Source organism: Chelmon rostratus, chromosome 10 (genome assembly GCF_017976325.1).
Source record: "Chelmon rostratus isolate fCheRos1 chromosome 10, fCheRos1.pri, whole genome shotgun sequence".
Lineage (NCBI taxonomy): Eukaryota > Metazoa > Chordata > Actinopteri > Chaetodontiformes > Chaetodontidae > Chelmon > Chelmon rostratus.
Window position 1 is genome coordinate 11,877,473 of NC_055667.1, and position 17,973 is coordinate 11,895,445.

The 17,973-nt window shown below is 43.6% G+C and overlaps 1 protein-coding gene across 1 annotated transcript in view; it reads left to right on the plus strand.

Annotated features, from left to right (window-relative positions):
- Positions 1-17,973, plus strand: part of kazna (kazrin, periplakin interacting protein a) — a 102,171-nt gene that overhangs the window by 57,601 nt on the left and 26,597 nt on the right. The window contains exon 2 of the mRNA XM_041946121.1: positions 763-870. Coding sequence (XP_041802055.1) covers positions 763-870 — 108 coding nt within the window. The remainder of the gene's footprint in view (positions 1-762; positions 871-17,973) is intronic.

The following is a 17,973-nucleotide window of genomic DNA, read 5'->3' on the forward strand; positions in this document are numbered from 1 at the left end:
CATTCAATATGCATTCACTGTGTGCCACTGGTGAGGCCGGCCAAAACTATATTAGAAACCACTGAACCTCACCAGAAATCAAATCACACTCCGGTCATAAAAATGCTAATATTTATATATGCAGCAGTCTCTCAAAGTAGCAACTTTGTTTGTGCGCCTGCATGTGTTTAAGCTTGTATGCTCTCGCTGCGGCGGCGTGCTCGCGCTCCCCCCAGAGACAGTAGCCATGTTGATGAATGGCAAGCTACTGTGGAGTTGGTACAGTGTAAGGAGTGAGGAGTAAAAGTTCATTACGTGCATATTGAGAGGGATGGTGCGGTGTGCCGCATTAATCATTTTGTTTCCCAAATGTCTTCATGCGTTCTGTGCAGAGAGGAAAACTCACGCTGATGAGGACTTTAATGTATCATTCATTCGTGCAGTTTGGGTGTTCACAGGCTTTTTCTCTCTTTCTTGTTTTGCTGTCTCCACAATCATTATAAATGTGGCAAATGCATTTTACTGCTCTAGTTCTAAGGCTGTGCTACATGCTTCAACAAACATCATCCAGGCACAGAGGCAAAAGTTCAGCTCATAGAAATCAGAAATAGATATATATGAAAATTCCAGGACGGTTATTATTTTTTATTTTTTACATGATCTTGCTACACGAGCTCATTTCCAAGGGCACGGATTAATTCCACTATCTGCCTATCTCTCTTATCTTTCTGAGTCCCTTTGTTTCTTGCCTGGTAAGTTAACCCTGTTTGTCTTTTCTCACAGACCCCTCTTCCCAGCCGAGGCAGAAGCCGCCGGCCACTGACCTCTGCTACAAGACTGAAATCAGCAGTCTAATGGACTTCAACTCTCCAGATGCTTCCCTGGACAAAGGTAAGACCTGATCGGTTCTGTTAAACCAGAGCTGTTTGACTTCAAAGTAGTTGTTTTTTCCCTGCAGTGTCACAATGGGAGGATGATTTGGCCTGGCAGGGCATACATATGCATCCAAGAATGCACATATACAGAACATACACAGAGACATTTGGACCTGCAAATACATTTTGCCCTGAGAAAATCCACAAGAGCTTGAGTTTGAGATAAAGTGCCTTTAGCAAGGGTAAACCAGGATTTCATGATGAGAACAGGAGTAGCTAATAGTAGCTCCTCTGCAGCCATCCCATCCTCTCCCCTCTCTTACATGCACCAGTCATTGGAGCAATGGGCATCCATTGAACATTATTCCATCTAACGGCTGCTAATGAACCCAACCAGTCCTGTGTTTGAAAAACATCACAAACAGCATTTTGAAATCTCACTACAACAAAGGCAGCTTTTTCATTTCCTCTGTGTGCACCTTGCTGTTGAACCAGGAGCAGAACAATAACTGACCACTGCTTGTTTATGTATGTGTGCAGTTTGTATTCGTGCAGTGTGGCCTCTTGTTGCATGCTCGGACAGAGCAGCAGGGCAGAAATTATAACTCTCGCTGCAGTATGCGCAGTGATAATACAGTGAGTAAATAATAGTGCTGGCTGAAAATGCCCCAAGCACATATTTAAATCCATAAACTGCATTTGTAAGAACTCAGCATGGTGTTGTGAAGTGTGAGTTTTATGTAATTGGTGAAACATGTTGAAAAGTTACTAAATGCTGTTAAATCTAATATATTGATTGCATTTATAAGCAATTACTTTGCATTTTACTAAGATGTGTTGACATTTTGTTAAATTCTTGTTGAAGGTACATTATGTTAGAATTAACCACAATACAATGCTGTTAAATGATGGGGTCATTTAAGGTTCAGTCTTTATCTTTATTAACTGCAAATGTGTTAGAACGCCCACATTTTATTGTGGTTTTCAGTTGACTTTACCACAGCTATTAAAACTTTCCGTAAGTAGCTCCAAGTCTCCAGTTGTTTACCCTTTGTGAATTCTAAACTGATGCAAATTCATCAGAATGTTTCGGCTTCAGCTCAGTGAGCTGAGTCACAAGTTGCCTCTGTACATATTTCATGGCTTTCAGCTGGTGGAGACATTCTTATGGTTCTTGTGAGGACAGTCTGAATTGTTATTGCTTTTACGTTTAATGCATTCATACCCTCTGGTCCTCCTGTAAAATGATGGCACAATATGGCTCCATCTACACTGAATACAATCATGCTCCATGCTCGCCTGTTTTTACAATTCTGCTGTTCGCGCTCAGTCACCATGAACCGTCCCAAAAAGCAGCCTATACACTTCAAAGCCTTTATTTGTTCCCAGAGTCTTATCTTAGTGGGTGGTCGGATGGGTCTCATGTTGGTGTCATCGGCTCTCCAGACAAACACGGGTACAGTAGTTTGTCTATAGTCTGTTTTCATGTTCTAGCCCTAGCTTCTTTCAAGAAGTTGGGGTCTTGCAGAGAGAATCAAAGTAGCTAATCATGGCACCGGTACAAACGCATCTCATGGATTGTGGATCCGGTGTAGCTGCCAGCTCCAGTATGGATCGCTACTGTTATCCAGAGAGCCCCCAGGGGCTCTTTCCTCATTAGATGTCCTGCTTAGGGGTCTGTTTTGCTGCCAGTTGTCTCTTCTCTCCTATTAGCGTCGGTCGATGTCGGGATGATACTGAGAGGGTTCACAAGTCACTGTTTGAAAGAAAGGGAACAGTGTTGCTTGTCTTTTGATTACTGTGGTGTGTTAGCACAAAGCTATCACCATATGTGGTGATGCTCTTTGGTATTGGAATATAAATAAGTACATTTACTCAAGTACAGCACTTAAGTACTTGGACTTGAGTGTTTCAATTTTATGATTATTTACACACTGACTGTTGTCAGTAAACATAGTTTGCAAATTTGCACATGATTAGTTCAGTTTGTATTTATGTTTTCCACAGGGTCCCAACTTTTTGGCAATCAGAGTTGTAAGAGTACATGTCACTGAATCAGTATATGATAAATAAAACACTCTGAATGGGACTTTTTTACATACTGATTAATTTTACTTTTGATATTTTAAATACATTTTGCTGCAAATCAGGTTCGTCCACATAAAGGACCAGTGTGTGGGATTTAGGGGCATCGTATTGGCAGAAATGGAATATAATATTCAAACACATGTTTTCATCAGTGTATAATCACCTGAAAAGATGAATCATTGTGCTTTCGTTGTCTTAAAAAGAGCTCTTTGATATGTACAGAGGGGGCGGGTCCTCCTCCAGAGAGAACGCCATGTTTAAAAGATTTAATTACATTTTGTTGGCCGTCATTTGCAAGTCAGGAGAGCAAATGCTGTTCTAATTCACACACATTTAAGTCAGCATGGTTGTACGAGCACATGTGCACGCTCTCCCTCAGCAGAAACTAGCTGGTGCACTAAGTCTGTGGTCATTTCCTGGGTGCCGTAAATGTGCAGACTCAGGAAGAACACGTACGCACACACCAGCAGCCCCTGCAGCGGCCGAGGCCACGTATATCACCACAAGTTTCATCAGAATGAGAACAGGGAACTCAGGAGCTGTGTTATCAGCAAATTCATCTCAGGTCTGCAGGAAGAGAGAGACGGGGAGACAGGGAAGGAGAGGGGAAACAAACGTAAGCAGCAGACACTGTATCATTATGGAGACAGGTGCTGCTTCTGCACATTAACAGTGATGTCACTAGCAGGGTGAAGCTTGGCTCATGGGCTTGTTTAAATAGGAAGGGCAGTGCAGAGAGGTCAGACAGGGCGTCCAGGAAAAGATGGGCTTTGGAGGGAGGGAGAGACAAAGACAGAGAGGAGAGGGAAAATAAGTGGAAAAAACTGTGGCGAGCGCCGTGAGGAGGAGGAGGACAAGGTGAAAGAATGCATGAGGACACAGTGTCGCTCGCAAATGTATTCTGATTAACAAGAGAAAATCATACGGCAGAGGGGGGAGTGGAGAGAGACAGAAGCGAACAAAAGAACAATAAAGAAGGGGAGACTGTGAGAGTGTGTGTGTGGGTGTGGGTGCATGTGTGGAGTGGTCGCTGCTGAGCACTTTCATTTTTCTCATGTGCTGACACTTTCCAAAACACCTGCCCCCACCCAAGCCCTCTTATAGCCATTGGGAGAGTGGCACTTAAATTGCCTCCAGCAACAATATCCAGGCCTCTCCACTTTAATTTACACACATTAGAAAAGAGCTACTCAGACACAGTGGTGGTAGTTAGACCCGTTAGGAATGTGACTCATTTAATTACACCGGAATGCAATAACTGGATATTGTTTGTATGCTCGTCTTTACAATCGTATTTGGAAGCAATCAGTCTTACGTTGTGATCAAAATCCTGCAGAGTATTGGCAGAACACAGGCAGACTTATACGGCCAAAGAAGATGGAGAAAAGGTAATGCGGTTTTGAGATCGCAGGGGACGTAATGATCACAGACATGCAGAGAGAGTTTCACGTTGTGGATCCACAGACACGTGATTATATGAAAAAAAAAAAAGAAAAAAGGGTGTTTTCGGTTTGCATGTGTTTCCTCTGGCCTTTTCGCTAAAGGTCACCGAGAGGCTGAAACTGACAAAGGGTCTGATTATCTGCAGTCTTTCTAATGGATTCATGAGAGAGGGCTGCTGACAAGTGGAGCTCGAAGGTCATCGGGTTGAAAAGTTAAATTTCAAGACTTAATCTGAGCACTCAATGAGTTGTTTTCTTCTTCTCTCTGAGGCTGGATACGCCACTAAGGCGGATATACAGTACATAAAGTGGCCTTCCAGGTTACATTTAAAGCATTATGGTCTAAATTTGGATCTGGAGCTGTGTCATTGAATTAATCAATCAATCATTTATATGCTCTTGCGGCTTTCATACTAGAACTGCGGGTCTAAAAATATGTCTGAGCACAGCAAGTGTTTTCATTCATTTTATTGCAGCGACGGTTGCTAAGCGCTGTGCCCGCTGCGTAGTATCAGTGCATCCAAACTTGCAGGTCTCAGACTGTCTGAATTTTTTGTTGTAAGCGCATCACTTTTCCTTGAGCCAGTGGACCAGAAACAGCAAACATGCCTTCAGTGACCTTCATCTGATAGTACAGCAAGCCTTTAATCTGCTGGTAGAAGTATCACCAAGTCACACCAAATGTCTTGTGAAGCACACAAATGACATCCCCCCCCCCACACACACACAAACAAAATAATGCTTAAGTAAAAAATTAGTGTATGTATGTATGTATTTAAATTGACACCCCTTAGGCTGTGTTTAGTGTATTAACCTTAAGATATGCTTCAATGCATGTTTTGCATGTCATGTATTAATAGTACATGAATAGTACAATATTATTTAAAATAGGCTTCAAGTATCTCCATTCTTTTGTATATTCAGTGTTGCTCAAAGAGTACAAAAGTATGCACTGTTTAAACTACACTGTCTTCTTAGTTTATGTATTTAAACATTTCCAAACCAGACAAACCTGACCCCAAGAACTTCCTGTTGGACACCGGTGGTTAAAGAAGCTCATATCCTGGTTCCATACCAGCTCCGTCCTGGTGGTGAAGTGTGGACCAGCTTTTAGTCTCGCAGGGACACTGGAAGGAGCTTGCTCATCCAGTACATGTGTTTTGAAGATTTGGACAAGGCTTTTTAAGTACGTCCCATCGGGTGTCTGTGGTTGTACTCGGACCATTAATCTGACAAATCCTGTCCTTGTATACCCAGAGTGAGAGCTGTGGCTGTTGGGCTCTAGCAGGGTTTGCATTTCTGCTTGTTGTAAATGAAGTAGTTGTGCTGGCTTCACCGGCCCGTGACCTTTGCTACGCACCGGGTCGGTCTGGAGTCAGCACTTCCAAATCTAAGGCTACGGTGCATAGATGGAGCATGAGATTGAAATGCGTGGGTGTTGTACCACACCGATGTGGTGAATAAGAGGCTGAGCCTAAAGTTGATCTCAATTTAGCAGTTTGTCTTCATTACAATCCTCATCTGTGGTCATCCAGCCTCCATGAACTGCTACATGTTTTGCAGTATCATACTTTTCCAGAACACAACGTCTGGATGAAACCCTTCTCTGTGTATACTGTCTGGCACTGTATATATGGTGTTTGGGTTGTGTTTGTTTTGCAGCCTAAGACACCATCCCAGATTTTTCACTTAACACCTACACCTCATTACATTTTGGACTTACACCCTGCTGCAGCACTGTGCAGAGGTGCTACTAGAGGTGTATTTTCTATTTCTGAATTCCACCTTGGGAGCCTCGACACAAGGCAAACAGCCAACTGGTACAACCCATCGAAGGTTGGAATACCCTCTGCCTGTCCTTCAAATGTCCAAATGCCCTCTTCAAAAGTCCAACGGGCGGCCCGTCTTAGCTGGCGTCTGGCTGTGGTGAATTGGCAGCGGAGGTAGTGATGGAGAAGGGTCGGTGGTTGTTGGAGCTGGCTGATCCGGACGAGAGCTGAGTGGCACCTTGTGGCTAGAGGTTCCTTCTCACAGGTTAATGAACATGAAGGTTGGGAGGTGGGAGAATAGAGATGCAGATAACAGAGCTGATGGAGACAAAGGTCTGAGGAGCTGGTCCAGTTGAGTACGTTGAAAGGTATGAATATAGGATGCACAGTAGCACTCCAGTCGTGTAGCATAGCAGTGAGTAGACTGACAACTCCAGACGAGTAAGTGAGCAAGTTAGAGGAGATAAAGAGCTGCAACTGTTTAGAGCCACATCAACAATATAAGGTTGCTCACCCTCAGGTGTCATTTCAAACAAAAGACTTCAAGCTGACATTTCAACGTTGACCCACCCTCCACATATATGTGCACTTTGCCTGAGGTAAAACAGTGCAAAGGCTGAGAGGGGGTGGTGTGAAGACGGCTGTGGGAGAGCACATGACATCCTCTTAAAGGTCATAGCAAGCCTTGGACTTTAACATTCCTCATTAAACCCCTGATGTTTAGCCTCTTAGGTAAAGTGTGCACTGACATGTCATAACTTCAAAAACACAGTCGTCAGCAGTCTCTGTGGTTTTATTACTCGTCTGACGGCGCGTTCAGAACGACAACGCTCCAAACAGAAGCATTACCAGCTTCATGTGCTCAAAAGTAAAAGTATTCACGATGTAGACTGGCCCTCTCCATTTTCTATTGCTCTTTAATTAATACTAGTGTGAACCGCAGCGTTTATATTGTAGTCGATGGAGATGTATCTCACATTTTTCATCTTTATCTTTTTATTAGTAATGCACCCCCCCCCCCCTTTTTTTTAAAGGGCCTGATTCCACAACACACACATTATGAACATCCAAATTGACGTTACGTCCGTGCGTCCAAATGTAAATCAGCTCTGAATCATGTCGAGCAGAATAGTTGAAGAAACACATGCTTCGACCTCACTGAAGTGCAACGCGCTTGAAAATTCCTGCAACAGAGAACATTACAGCAGTCTCCTGTTGTGTGTGATCCAGAGATGGTTTAACCTTCACAGTTTTATAATGAGTCAAACTCAGAAAGTGACATTTAACTCAATAATTTTTATAGTCTATTTAATAATAAAACTCTGTTCAGACCATTCTTCATTTCTACTGTGTCATCTTCACAGTTCACTGACTATTTTTGCTCAGCTAGTTCACACCGACTGGCTGACTGATCTTTTGTACGGGGTTGGTTCAAGGTTTTGCAGTATAAGCTGCAGTGTTAGGGAAAACCCACATGAACAGAGAAATGCAAAGTGTGAATTTATGAGGAGCGGGCGTCCGTTAACGCGTGCGTTGTGTGTTGTGACAGAGGGCAGCTAGGCAATGCTGAAGACTGGCATTGAAAAAAATGGACACCGCCTTGTTCACAAGAGAGAAGAGAAGAGCTGCAGTGATAAAAGGTTGACCACCTGCATCCAGGCCCATGGGCACACAAGTTGAATTAATTTCTAGTCCTTCTCTCGTCGTCTTTGTCTTACTTTCATCTCTTCATCCCATATAAACAAGGACAGATTGACGTCTTCTTGGCAGTGTGAGGTGGTGCTGCTGTCCTTCAGGTATTCTCTAAACTCTCTGCAGACTGAGAGGGGAAGCGAGAGAGAGAGGCGTGGCTGCTTTCATTGATTCTCAGTTTGTGTGTGATGCTGCATCATACAGCAATTTCACATTAACTGCTTTTTACACATAAGTGCTTAGTTGTTTTTGTTTGTTCTTTTTTCAATGTAATGCCACACGTGTCACAGAAAGCTCATTTCCTGTTGTGCGCCAGCCCCTTTAGTGTGATTTGATGCTGTCTTAATGCAGTGTAAATAGCAAGCGCGTGCCAAGTACATTCTTTTAATTAGGAAACCCAACAGGCCTGCTGATTAGCACTTTATCTTCATAAGTGTCTGGGCCTGAGCTGCAGCTGGACCACTTCCTAGTTACCTTACACTCTAGCTAGCATGTCCCAACAGGTCTGTAACAACAACAGTGTAATTAATATGTTGTAGTCTAATCTGCTAAGATCGCAGAGATTGTTTTGTTAATGGAGTCCATGTACATTGCTTGGAAGTTGCTGTTTTAGTTAAATATCCAAGCTTGTTCTCTTTTGCACAGCTGGAAGCTCGGTAGCCCAGAATGATAATTACGGTGGTATCCTGTTAGCATGACCTCATTTCAGATGGCAAAGCCCCCCTATGTCGTAAAATTACCTTCTTCCAGGTCATTCGGCATTTAGAGAACTGCCCTGCAATCATTTCTGATACACTCCAGCCCACAATTTTAACAGCACAATTCTTTAGATGATTTTACAACCCAAAGCTTCACAGGATAAATGACATGATTATGTTTTTTTCTCAGATTCTCCATCTGAGCTTTTTTCTCCGGGATGGGGAAAGTTGCTGAATCATCTCTCATCTTTGGATTTGTAATCTTAAGCCATTTATGTGTAGTAGGCAGAGGCACATGATGTTCTTTATCGCCAGTGTAAGTATTGCAGCCTTCCTCTCCACTGGCATTAAAGGGAGTTTGTTACCATTTCATGAAATGGCCCTCTGACTGTAAGAGGAAAATAAAGTCCAGCAAAAATCAATGACTGGATTCCAATTCTGTCGTACAAAGCAGCTCAGCAGCTCTCTCGCTGTTATTTGCTGAGCGTCCTTGGGGGGCTATCATGAAGTGAAATCATCATATACTGACACGCACGCACATGTTCACAACACAAAGCCTCACGCTGTCATCTGGCCCCACAAAAATGTAGCTCGCAGAAGATTGTGCCTGTACCTTCAGCTTTTAATCTGCTGGGTATCAGATGAGTATAGAGGAGGAGGCAGCTGAGCTGCAGGCCTCCGAGGGCCACAAACACCCCTTTGAGAAGGCAGTATTCAATTTCCTCACTATGTCCATTATGCATGGACACAATAGATGAGGAACTGTTTTCCTGAGGTGCTGTATTGTCTCAGAGAGAGGGACGATACATTAATGATTATCAAATGTTGGGCTTGTTGGTATAGCTGTTGATTGACTTTGAAACAACAGACATCCCATACACTTCTGTGATGTTGGTACATTGTACTGAAATGTAAACATGACCTTGTTATACCAACTTCAGCTATAAAACAATAAGAACTCCATCAGTGTGAATTATATACTGAACAATATGCAGTACGTGTCCACAGTTCTGTGATTTGTCATTCTTGAACCTACAACATGCTTTTCTGGTCACTGGGGAGTCCTGGAGGCTCAGATGAGCCTTGTAATTAAGCCTAGTTCAGCAGTTAATTACTGTTGATTAATTAATAGATACACTGACACAAATTTTAGAGTTTAATTAAATTCATGTTTCACCACCTGCATTGTTTTGCCACACTGTTACAGAAGCAGGTCCTGAAAGTATATTTGTACAAGGCTGAGTCTGAAGTGGCCTTGTTGATAAATGGAGCTTGAGAGAATCTGGACTCAGCACAGGCCACCAGGAGACCAGTGAAGGCAAAGTGTGGACTCGTTTTGTTTTTGCAGCAGCACACCGGCTGCGTAGCCCACATATTGAATGTAAATCTAGAAGAGCTCACATATGGAGGTGTGAGGTGGGAACTAAAAAAAAAAATTAAAAAAATTGTTCCATTTGAATGTGACTTAATCACGTGATCAAATATGAATTATTTATAATAGCAGTCACTGATAATAATCAGGTTGGCACACAAAGGCTCTGCAGAGAACGCTGCTTTATTATACATTTTTACAAGGATGAAAAGGAAATAACTTGAAGACAGCATTCAATCAGTCTGCGGCTTCGCTTCTTTTATGACTAAATCTCTATGTGCACTTTAGTTGTAGGGCCTCCATTTATGGTCTGACTCATCATTCTGCTTGTTTTAAGAAGTTTTATCTTCTGTCCTCGCAGGCAGAAGAATAACGCTTCATTAATGCATGGGCTTATCACCTTTCTTTAAAATCAGAGCTTCTTCAGTCTGACTGCTCGAACTACATGCTACTACAAGGATGGTTGAATAAAACAAGCATGCAGAGATTGTGTGAACAAATAGTGTGCCCCTCTGCCTGTGACGGTGAACATCTGTTTACCTACTTTCCATGCCAACCAGAGAAATCTAAAAGAAGCAATTAATCTCAAATGTAGAACATTGCATTGTAAACATATCCATTTAGTTACAATATAAAAGGGAGCTGTATTCTAATCTACTTGATGATGACAGCACCGTGTATCCCATTATTGTAGTGCTAAATACACCGATTATTGTGATGCTTTGGCCTACTTTGCTCTGTATGACCCCTTTGCAGTTTGTTCAACTTACTCAAAAATGTGGACCGCTGGCCTTGAAAGGAAACTGATCATAAATGCAAAAACATGAGCAGACATCTCAGTGTTTTTCCCTTCCAAGTGTTTCCCACTGCAATGGTCATTTTAATGGTCTTCATGACACCAAAGGTGTTATTTTAAAAGTATTAGGTTGCTGGGACCCTCAGGCAAGTCAGCAGCTGGCAGACCTGTTGCTGCGCTGCCTGCCGGTTTTCAGACTGCACACACATCAGCGCTCACCTGCCTGTAAGCCCACACCTACACCGGGCTCCTCCCCTCTTCGGTGCATGTGTGTATGTGTGTGTGTTTGAGTAATGTGGGAAAATCCTGCTGATAGCCCCGCTGAGCTCCTCCTCCTTCTCCTTCCCAAGTAAAGTAAAAGCTGAGGGGGAGGGGCCGAATGTACTGTATCATTGAACCTGTGAGAGCCGCTTTGAACAGGTACACTCAGAGAGGGAGAGACGCCGCGACAGCCCCTGGATGTATTTCCTCGTGTCAGCTGAGCCTGATTTTAGCGGGGGTTAAAAAAATCAAAGATGGTCGTAGTTTGAGTGAGGACCGCTTGAGAGAGGAGGATTTTTGGATTTTTGGATTTTGCCTTTGTATCTGTCCTGAAAGTCTCCGGCACGCACCTGACATATCCTGGAATCCTCTGGAAAACTCCCCTCAGAGGAGGGGATGAAGTCAGACGTGGAGCAAGGAAAGTCTGGTGAGTGAGTGGAAATGACAAGTGCGGGTGCCACTCTGCGCCCTATTAGACAGCAGTGTGATGCGAGTCACTTTGGAAGGTTTTGCAGTGAAAAGGAGACAGTGGCTTGTTTTGGACTAAAGATCCCAGGAGGGGAGAAAGTGCACGTCTGCTTTTTAGCTCGAGGAGCGACATGTTCACGTGCTGGCAGGTGTCATGTCTGATAGTGAGTAACCCGCTCAGTCACCTGTTTTGGTGCTGAGCCGTTGGGAGACTTTAACCTGCACTGACCTCAGGGAAGTTGTTATTGTCTGAACATGGGGGCGGGGACTCCACCATTAATTGATTATTCTGCCATCAGTTGTCTTTAATATTAGTTAGAGACTTTTTTTTCCTACCGGCTTGCAAAGAGTGAGCTGGTAGAGATTTGTGCTCTCTTGCATGTGCAGACATATGGCTGTTGATATGGGGATCCAACCTTTGGCATCCTTTAGGGATTTGTAGCTGAAGTTTGTCCCCAAACAACAGTGCTCTTACGGTCGTGTAAAGAAGGCATTGTGTTCTGTTTCTATTGTAAACACTGTGGTCTGGGGGTTGATGGCTGCACTTTTTAACCTGAATGCACATTTTACATTCACACAGGAATTCTTGCTGCATCAGCCAGTCTGGTTTCACGCTATTTTAACTCAAAAGCATTAAATTACAACAGTTGGGAAATGGTGCAACAGCGGTTTTCTTATCTGCTGTTTTAGCCTCCAAATACCTACATTTTTATCTATATACTGGTCGCTCACCTGCCCTTCAACCTAGGCCTAAAAATAGCCCAAACGCAAAGGTAAAAGTTCACATAGCAAGACAGATAAACTCTGTGTTCTCTGCCGGTTAGGTTTTGTAGAAATTCAGTGAGCTATCCAGAAATGTGACATGAAACTGGTCTAACTGATTTGTATGATGTTATGCACATCCTTCGAGCTTAAGCAGGAGGTGTGGTTGTGACACAATTAGTGCTTTCAAAGAAAAACAAACACCTGGGGGCTATGGATGGCTGTCTTTGCCTAACCCTTACTATTCCAGGTGTGGTTATGTATTTGTAATGGTGCTCAGTTACTCACCTTTCCGTCTCATATTACTGTGACACCCTCTGTGACTGCCACTTAGGTAATTTATGGTCTGTCTTTGCACGCTGGACAACATGAGACGTGTGGCCATTCTTTTTTGTAAGGGTATGTATGCTGTTTAATATACGAGCAGAATAATGGAGAAATGATGAGGTTTTTGGTTTTCTTCTGTGTTAAATTCAGATCAAACTTCAAAAATCCTCCGCTCTGCCTGTCAAGCAACAACACCCCCAATCATTACAGATTCCTTTGCTCCTTTATGTCTCGCGGCTGTCACTCAGAGAGAGAGCAGAGTTTTCAGATGAGTGACATGATGTTGGAGCAGGCTTAACCCTGTGGATTAACACCTTCTGTGAAGCAGGCCGTAAAGCAGAAGCTGCTGTCACTGACTGACCTGCCGCTCACTCAGGACCAGGCCAGGACTGCGGGTGTATACCTGCATTGAAACGCATCCCAATACGTCCATCTGTGGATATATGTCATTCTAGGCATGGTAACGTGTGTGCTGCTCGGCGTGTAATTGCCGTCGTTCACTGACGGAGCTGCAGGTGAATGCAGCAAGCGGCTCCCGCGGGTGCTAGCTCGTTTCTTCTCTGTTTTGTGCAGACACAGAAGACAATTTGGAACAAGTTAAAGACAATCAGCTGCCTGTCAGACTCGACTCAGGGGCAGTGGTAAAGCGTCTTTAATAATCACAAGCCAAGTCAGATTTTCTTAGAGCATGAAGTAATTTTGTATTTCAATGAGGATGGACTGATTGGAGCCCTTATTATGTTCCATCCATCTATCTTTCTCTATTTGAACACCTCGGTGTCTAATCACATTTACTCTTTTAAAGAAAAATGACAGGTTCATTTGACTGCTCACTCACTGCCACTATCACAAATCAAATTCATCCCATTGGTGGCTGCTGTTTCTAGGCACTGTCCGTTCCTCCGCTGCTCATCAAATATACATGGATGGATAACATAGCTGTCTCTCTGTAAGTAGGTGGTCACCAGCCTTCTTTATGCCCAGGATCCCTGACCCTTTTACCCGCTGAAGACAAGATTGCGCTTCCAGCTTGAGGACTTGTATTCAGGCTAATCGTATTTGGGCTGCATGAAATGCTTTGATCCAACTTTCAAATTGATGCAACCAAGAAAACAGCGTAGTTAGTATATAAAACAGGCCATAGCTGTCTTGCTTTAAGCATTTTCCAATTCATTCCTTCAGTTCTAAGTTGGCTTATTTTCCATCTGTATGAGAAAATCATTTTGTTCATAATAGACAACAAAGAAAAGATCATAAGAAGACCTTTGTTGACTGTTGTGTTTATCCACTGAAGCGTCATGCAGCTTAGTGCATTTACCTTAGCACTTCACAGTGCTAACAAAATTCTCAGTTCTGTGCCATCGTATGCAGCATCGCTTTTCTCAAAGCCAACGGAAGGCAAACAGCAATGCTGCTCACTCAAGTCAGTGTGATGGCTGACTGAATGCTGTCTGTGAGTGCTTTGTAGTTTAGCTCATAATTTAAGAAAGCCAGTCTGAGACAGTGTGCGAGGTGTCTGTCAGTAAAGGGGCTCCTGTAGTGATTTTTCATTATTTTCCTCTGTGAAAACGCCATCTCTTAGATGTAAGTGGATCCTTACTAGGCAGTAGCTCTTAGTACTTACTGCTGACAAGACCCCAGAGGTCACCGTCCCTTCATCTGCCTTTCAGCTTTATGTCATTTCACCAATCAACCATCTCCATGTCAGCTCCGCTCTGCAAAGCAAATAGTTGCTGGAAACTGACTGCTACAGGTGCAGTACTGGAGGCAGGCCTGTAACATTTTCTCCAGTTTGGGAAAGTGTGTCAGCCTACTGATCTGTAGATGTGTTCAAACACTAAGCTTGGCCATCAGTGCATTCACTGAGCTTATCATGTGGGGCAGGTGTCGGTCTTTGCCCTGGAGCTCATTGTTCGAGGCGTTCAGTTGTGCCGTTAGGTCTGTCAGAAACCACAGGTAGCCACGTCACCTGATATTTCCTGTGCTCTTCGTTCCTCGTCGACAGAAAAGTCTTTATCTCGGGCGGCAAATCAACAAATCGCTGCAGCCCTTCATCAGCATGGAGAAGCAGGTCTCCACAAGCGGCATCAAGCTCATCTAATAACGCTTTGAAACAGCGGCTGAACAACAGCTGAAGCACTTTTGCTTGAATCGAGTTTATCAGTTTGACCACCAGTGTCATTACACAAGAGGAGTCCACGACCTTCCCAGCCAAAGCCTGTGCCAGTGATAATTCACAAAGGCGGGAATTCAGGATGACTACGGCACAGTTCTATGAAAGCAGCACGCATTGCCGGGGCCCCAACAGTAGTAATTGCCACCAGTTTGTGAAAGAGGATGTCATTTTTCTGACATGCTTTTTAAACTCAGTTCTCTCTGTTCTCTCCTTTAAGTGAAAAAATGTGAGGAAGTCCTCCCTTGTTGTAGAATCCTGGAAAGCCATTCTGACAAATGCAACGAGCTGATCTGTGCCCAGTAGATCTGGGGATTCATCGATCTGCATCCTTTAACGCCTGTCGATCCGCATCCTCTGACAGTGACTCGACCCTCCTTGTCACTGTTGCATTCACTCCTTTGCATTGCTTCCTCGAATGAATCGATATCTTTAAAAGACTTGTTGTGTTTAGCCAAAAGAATTAATGTTTCAGTAGCAGCCTTATTTGAAGCAGCAGATTTTATGACAAGCGATTGTTGCGAAGATCTCTGCTCATCAATTTACCTGGCAGGGATTGTGCTCTTTGGGGCTTAGCTGTCTTTGAGTTTCTGATGGTTGGTGTTTTCGTGCTGCTCCACATTTTCTCTTTTTCGACAGTGCTTGTGTTTGGTGGCACATACACACTCGTCTTTCACGAGGTAAAAATCAAGTCCGCTCCCCATTCTGCATGGAAATTGTACCTTTTTGCCTTTTGTCGTGGAGCCTCTGTCATGCAGGCTAGCTACTTCGCAGGCTGCATTGCTGCTTGCGACGGTTAACGTACAATACTCCTATCTCATTGGTCACTTTAACACAGAACCTGCCAGGCTTAAAAAAACACAACAGCTGGATCAAGAGAGAGAGAGACGGAGAGACAGGGGTGCTTGCAAAAATAACATTAATCAGATGTAATGTATTTGTGTATTTATTTTTCTATTATGCCAGTCGATCACGGTCCACGGGTCGGCGAGCGGCACTCGCATCGCAGTGACAGACGTCTCAGGCTTGCAGCTTTATTTACTGAAGCTGCCGGCAGACGCCATGCTCATTTTGAAAACCAGGAACAAATGTAACTCCACAACCATTAGCTATGTTTTTCAGTTCTGAGACCTTATTGAATATCTCAGGAGGCAACCATATTTGTTTTTGCACCTCCGCACTATAATTTGTCTGTCAAATCATTACTGTCATCTCGTCTGGGCTTTTCTGGGTGTTCGTATTTGTTTTTGGCAACAGCTGCATGTTTGTTGATGTTGGTCGACTCGAAGGAGGGCAGGGTTTTGTCACAGTGGTAGGAGCAACCTCAACCAGGTACGCTGAGTGTGTGTGTGTGTTTGTGTGTGTGTGTGTGTAGACTCATCCACTGTTTGGTGAAATATCTGAGGTGACACTGCGTCTGCCCTTCCATTTGGCCTAGACTATAAATAACAGCACCATTAGCCTTCGGCACTAAAGGTCACTTCTCAACTACATGCACGCACACAACCACAGCCATGCATACACACCTGCTCTGTCGCGCGAGCACGGACACACATCCAAACACCTCTTGGCTACCTGTCTCAGGTAATCTGTTCACCCACCTAATCAGATGGGCCAGCTGAATTTGAATAAGTTTTCACAGAAATCTCTCTCCAAAAACACAATTCGTTTGTAGTTCCTGTTGCATCAGAAGTTGTTGCATTGTTATCTACTTGACTCCCACTCACGCACAACAAGACCAGTCTCTGAAAATAACTGTTTATTTCTTTGCAATATGCTCAACAGCAACACCCGGGGAAAATGAGGTAAACATAATAGCACAATGTTAACAGCAATAAAATGGAACCGGATGGAAAAGCCGGTGAAAATAGATGTTATAAAACAAGCTAAATGTTGATAGCCTGTGGTTTAATTTCCAGTAGATGCTATTTCATATCATAGCCAAATGAGTGACATGTTCTGCACAGCTCATCAAGCGTAACTATGGCAGCAATTATAGCCTGGCCTGATGCAGCCAATTAACATTCTCATCATGTTTGGTATTAGCTGTCCAGAATAAAACCACAAACAGTAGCTTCTTTGTGGAGGCAGCACCAATTCATTAGTGCACCAGCTCAGGCAGGAAGGTACATGGAAGTAGTTAACCTGCAAAATAAGCAAATACTGCATATTTCTTCAATTACAGTATTCTAGAATTGGCTCTGTGTGTATTCTCACAGCATTATTTGCCACATGAATGCCTACTTACACAAAATACTGAAGATGATAAATAGCACGGAGCTAATAAGAAGATCACGAAGAAGGATAGTTGCCAGCCTGCGCCTTCATTATCACCTCTGTGCAAGGGTTGCCATTGTGGCTCATTTGCAGTCTCTGACTCCTCTAGTTGTACTTTAATGGCTCCATCCATCCATTCTTGTATCTATCAGCCATCTTGCCTTCCATCCAACCGCCCGCCCCTCATGACCCGAGCAGCACCTCTCCCGGTTCCATGGAAATACTGCTGCTAATCTCTGTGACGACGGAATTGGAAAAAGCTGCTGAGTGTATCTGTCCATCTGCAGCCTGAGAGCGACAGTAATCTCACTGTTTGTGGTTTTTCACGTCATAGATGGGAGACAGACTTAAAACAAACACATTGTTTTGATGGATTACTGTCAATTTGGCACAAGTGGAGACGATGAAACTGAGAGAGGGGGCTGCTTATCTAACTCCACCCAAATTGAAGAGTGTTGTAAATCTCTCCTGTGCAGTCCACCAAAGGAAAATGAGACTCTTTGAAGTAAAAATGCAAATCTATGCATCCAGGGTTTTTTTTTTTCTTTTTAGTTACACGTGCTAGCTACATATGTAAGCGAGCTCTGCTTGAACGTTTGTGTCTTTCTGAGAGCAGCAATGCAAGTTCTTGCAAGTGTGACTGATACCATCCACAGACTCACGAGAGGGTTTTAATCCAATGGACGCAGATCGTGGTGGAATGCGGCTGAGATTACTGGCTATCTTTCTCTTTGATCAGTTTTTTTGCTCACTGTCGAGCTCTGTTCTAACCCCGCTCTCGCACAAGTTCAGCCCCCATTACTCCAAGGACCTGAAGCATGAAATAGGCTTGCCAGCATGTGGATGTCAGATTCTGTGATGTTAAAGCATGGACCGCTTGATCGACACTGGCTGACGAGAAGCGAGGGAGTCATGCAGTGAGTGACATCGCCATTTAAAAACCCTTTGATGTGAATTAACGGTGACGGCCTCATATTCTGTGCAGTTCAGGTTT